The sequence below is a fragment of the Penaeus monodon genome, unplaced genomic scaffold (genome assembly GCF_015228065.2).
Source record: "Penaeus monodon isolate SGIC_2016 unplaced genomic scaffold, NSTDA_Pmon_1 PmonScaffold_2516, whole genome shotgun sequence".
Taxonomy (NCBI): Eukaryota; Metazoa; Arthropoda; class Malacostraca; order Decapoda; family Penaeidae; genus Penaeus; species Penaeus monodon.
In genome coordinates, this window is record NW_023655430.1 from 17,501 (window position 1) to 22,801 (window position 5,301).

The 5,301-nt window shown below is 34.7% G+C and overlaps 1 protein-coding gene across 1 annotated transcript in view; it reads left to right on the forward strand.

The window, feature by feature from the left end:
* Positions 1-2,756, forward strand: part of LOC119570369 — a gene marked incomplete at both ends in the record, with an annotated part of 15,289 nt that extends 12,533 nt beyond the window's left edge. Inside the window, 1 exon segment of the mRNA XM_037918133.1 lies at positions 116-2,756. Coding sequence (XP_037774061.1) covers positions 116-2,301 — 2,186 coding nt within the window.
* Between the last annotated feature and the right edge of the window lie 2,545 nt (positions 2,757-5,301).

Genomic DNA, 5,301 nt, shown 5'->3' on the forward strand with positions numbered 1-5,301 from the left:
CAGTTTTTACAGAATATTGCACAGTAATCTTCATAAGATTTAACCAGGGTTTTTGATAAAACTTGTTCATCTAGGAAGAATTATGATACTGAATTCATCTCTCTTTTTTTTCCAGAAATTGCAGAAAGCGATGAGAGTGTAGCCTTACATTTAGCAGAGACTGACACTTTGGAAATTGGTCACCAGGCTGAAGCAGTAGTTAAAAATACTGAAGTACAAATCAAGAAGAAAATAACACATGGCAGTAGACAAGGAAATATGTTTAGTAGTCCAGAAAGAAATTATCTTTACCAGGAAATAAAAAATGCAAAGTGCAGTGCCAGTACTCAGAGTATGGTGGTTGCTCCTGGTAGTGTCATTGAGAGCTATATTACCAGAACTGGAAGCCCCAAACGAATCAGGATAACAGCTGAAAACAAGAATGGAAATAGCTCAATGAACAAGAAGATGGCAGAGCATTTCCAAAATGTACAAAAGCCAGTAGACTCTCCCCAGGAAGATCAACTATCACCAAAGGAAAATCATTCCCTAAAGGTTAATGAAACACATGAAGAAGAACATAGTAACCAGCATGAAACAGAAGAAATTAGTAGGAGTAGGCATAATAATTATATTTCCCTCAGCCCTCTGGGTATAAGTGTTAGAGATGAACATAACGAGGTTAGTGAAACAGCAGCTCATAAAATATCAAAAACAAAGAGAATAGAGAAGAATATGAATGGTACACAGTTAACAGGAAAGGAGAAGCTAGGTGTCCCAAACGAACAAATAAATAAAGAAAAAACTTTGCCCAGCGAAGTATTGTTTGTAGCATCAGGAATCCTAGAAAACTTTGAGGAAGACCATGCTAAAGCAACAGAACTTTCAAGTAACACTTTGTCAACGATCTTACCTACATTGCATATTAAAGAAGAGCCAGTAGAAAATGAGTTCCTTCCTGTCATATCCAGTGTAAAAAGTGGGAAGGAAGTAGAAGAAATGTTAGAGACTTCTGAGGAGCCCATCAGACTGTGGCTTGATCAAATTCCAAATCCACAGAAAGCACAAAGAGGAACAGCAATTGGAGCTCAGCCAAGAAGTGCTAACAGTTACCCAGAAACAAATGGGCAAAAGACAGATAAGACAACAGTAGTTTCTAGAATACAGCTTAAAACAAATTTTCTAGGCTCAACCAATATTGTTAAAGAACAAAATTTTGTTCCACAGAATGACCAATCTACACCAACAGTACCATTCCGGGTTAGTTCTATAAAAAAAAGCAATGACTTATCCTCCAAAAAAAATCCAAATAAAAATTGTGTAACCCAAACTAAAGTAAGGAAACCGATACCGCCTTTGGTAGCTCTTCCAGTGCCAATGTCAGAAATGTACAACGCATTCATGAATGTTAAACCACAAAACAGTCACTCGTTATTGAGGAATTTAAATTTGCAGTTTCAGGGACCTAGCTCTATGCAGAACCCAGCCACTACTTCTGACTCCATGCAGAATCCAGTCACTATTACAGATTCTATGCAGAATGTAGTTACTACTTGTGAGGTTCCAAGGCCATCTTCAGCGAAAAAAAACAGAATTACAGCTGTCACTTCTAATGAGTCAGATGCACAAGAGGGAGAATTTTATAGGGAACTTTTAACTCAAAAAAAAACAGAAGGAAATCATATAAATCATAAAATTCCTATCAACTCCAAGTTTGCCCAGCTAATAACCATCAAGAGCAAACAGTCTGCCACGTTGCCATTAAATCCAAACCAACCCGGCACAGCAGATACACAGGTACAACAAACGCATCTGAATTCCTTTGCTCATGTTCCTGGAACCTCTGTTGCATCTAGGATTTATCCCTCATTAGCTTCATTTACTCCTCAAATAGTCATCAATGCTAAACAACCTCCAGATCCTCAGTCTGCCTCCTTCCTGTTGAAACCAAATCATTCAGATGCAGCATATTTACAGCTTTCTAACACACCTCTGCACTCTGTTGCTTCTCGTGTGCCTGGAAATCCAGTTGTTTCTTTGCCTTCATTTTCTCCTCTAGCTATCAGCACAAAACCACCTCCAATCTCTCACTCAGCCAACCTACCACTAAATCCAAACAAGTCACATGCAGCTGATAAACAAGCACGTTACACGCCACTGTACTCATTGGACCCCAATAAACCAGTGACTTCTGTTGCTTATCAGGTTTGTCACTCACCGCCTTCATTTACTCAGCATATACAAACACAGACTGAAACTTCTCCTGTAGTTAATCATAAATCAGCAAGGAGAAAAAGTGTGAATCATGGTAACCCAACATGAAAAGAGTAGTGTAGGTTGCAGTATCTCAGGGCATTTACTTTTAAATTCATACTGATATTTATCATGTTTTGACACCTTGGAAAGAAAATGACTTATTTAATGCAGATAATAATTGTGGCTTACAACTGTAGAAGCCTTTTCCATGAAAGGGAGTTATTGAGTGTAAATAATCACCCTATTATATTTTCTTAAATCAAACTTAGTTATTTAAACAACTTGGGCAATTTCTGTGTAATATTCCTTGCATCTTTCATTGTTCATTGGCTAAGATTCTCTTGCCCAATGTTCACTCTTCTGTAAAAACAATTCTGTTGAATTGTGGAGCTTCAGTTTTAGTTTCAACTTATACCATCCAAGGTTAACAACTATCTTTTTGTTTTGTTTTTTTGTTAACTGAAAGTTGTTTAGTTATTTCAGATGTTTTAGGAATGCTAATAGATCTGAAATAACTAAAAAAGGATCCATATTTGACCAAAAATTTGGACTATTCCCAAAAAAAAAAAAAACTTTTTTTCCCCTTTTTCCCCTTTTTCTTTCTTTTTCTTTTCTCCACCTCCCTCTTCCCTTTCTTTCCCCTTCCCCCCCCTTCCCCCCTCTTCTTTCCCCTTTCCCCCTTTTTTTCTCTTCTCTTCTCCCCTTTTCCCCTTTCTTTGTCTCATTTTCCCCCCCCCCTTTTTCCCCTTTTCCCCTTCTCCCCCTCTTTTTTTCTCCTTTTTTTTTTCTTTTTCCCTCTTTTTTTCCCCTCTCCTTTCCCCCCCCCTCCCTCTTCTTTCCCCTTTTCCCCCTCTTTCTCCTTTTTTCCCCCTTTTTTCCCTTTCCCTTTCCCCCCCTTTTTCCCCCCTATTTTCCCCACCCTTTTGTTTTAAAAAAAATTATGTCTTTTTTCCCTTGAAGATAAAGTTTTTCAGATATTTTGGGTTTTTTTATATTTTATTTTAAAGCGTTTTTTTAGGGGGTTTTTTTTTTGTGTGAAGGGGGGGGGGAATAGCATTTTATACTATTGTTTTAGATTTTTTTATTTTTTAAATGGCGTTTTTTCATGTGACAAATTTTTAAAATAGCCTTTTACCAATTGCTTGTACCAAATAGATGAGAAATATATATTTTCAAAATAAAAAACGTGTCAATTGTCTTTTTTTTTTTTTTCCCTTTTTCCAAGTTTTTAAAAAAGGTTTTTTTTTCTTCAACCTGCAGTGGTTTTAAAAAATTTTTTAATGTGGGTCCCCCTGTAATAAGCAACTTTAAAAAACCAATTTGAATTTTTCAATTGGTTTTTTTTCTTATTTTTACATTTTCAAATTATACTTCTTTTACATTACTTTTTTTCTTACCTTATTCCCCCAAAAAAACCAAAAGCAGCTTTTTAACTTCAGGTTTAAAAAAAATCCTTTAGGTGGGTTTTTTATTTTTTTTAATACTTAATTAATTATGCTCTCATTTGAAAAAAAAAAACTCTTGGACTTTCCCAAAAATTCTCCAGAAAAAATATTTCATAGTTTTTTTCTGGGTTTTTGATTTTTTCTTATTTGACCCCCCCCTTACTTATTTTTTTCCTGAATCCTTTAATCAGTTGTCCCCTTGTTTTCCGTAAAAAGTAAAAAAAAAGGAGAAATATTTTTTTGTTATTTTTTTTTCTTGTCAACCAAATTTTTTTAAAATTTTTTTCTGCTTTACATGAAATATGAAATTCCTTTTTTCTCCTTTTTTAGAACCATTTTGCTTTTTTAAGTTTGTCTGCAAGTTCCCCCCCCCTGGAAAAAACAGGTTTTTTTTTGGTTTGGGAAATGAAAAAACCCCCCCAATTCTTTCATGTTTTTAGCAAGCCTTTTTTTTTGTTGTGTAAAAAAAGGGAAGAGCTGCCATAAAAATGCATTTTTTTTTTCTGTCACACTAAATGAAAACTGTTTTTTTTAAATTTTTTTCCCAATTTTTTTTCTTTAACATTTATATTGTCTTTAAAAAAAAATCAACTTAGAGAAAACAAAAATTAAACTTGTGCTTCTCCCTCCTTTACTTGGGGGGGAAAAAAGGGATTGGATTACTTTACTAATCTTTTTTTTTTTTTTTTTTTAATAAAAAAAAATTGTTAAAAATTTTAAAAATCTTGTTAATTTGGATCCAATATTCACCCAAAAAAAAGTGGCCGAAAGTTTGGTCAAAGTCCCCGTCCCCCCCCCTTTAGATAAAAAAAATGGTCCCCGCCAATTGCATTAGTACAATCATAAAAAAAATTATAATTTCCTTTGTGAAAAAACCCGCCAAAATGTGACTACCCCGTTTTTTTTTGGATGATGTAATTTCAAATTTTTTTTAAGCCCCGCAATTATTTAGATTAGTTTGAAAATTTTACAAAAAACTTTTACAATTTAGTTTTCATTCATTTCGTTTTTACTATCCTACATAAAAAACATTTCCCCCCCCCTTTTTTAAAAATATATGAAAAAAATTTTTAAAATACTTTTAAAATAAAAAATTTTTCCCTTGTTTTTTTTTTTTAAGTGTGAGATTTGCAATAAAGTAAAAAATTTTTTTTTTGTGTATCTTTTAATTCAGAAACCTTTTTTGCGTAGATGATGGGGTGGGGTGAGGTTTTGTCCACCCCACACACAAAAAAAGAAGCAAAATTTGGTTTTTTACCTTTCCCATTTTGTATCCATGTTTTTTTTTTAATTTTTAAGGTCAAAAGTCAAAAACTTTTTTTTTCTAAACCCATACTAGGGGGCCCCAAAAACCCCTTTGGTATAAAAATTTTTCCCCTTTTATATCTGTCCCTTTAAAAAAACCCCCCCCTTTTCCCCGATGCCCCCCTTGTGGGGCGGGGCACCACACAGAAAAAAGGTTCACAACATTTATGCCCTCACCCCAACTTTTCTTTTTATATCAGGGATCTGCACTCCTTTTTTTGCCTGTCCTAAAATGGGGTTCCCGTGAGCCAAAGGGGCCTCTGACGGGGTGTTTACGGGGGGGTGGGGGGCAAAAAGGGGGGGGGGAAAAAAAAAA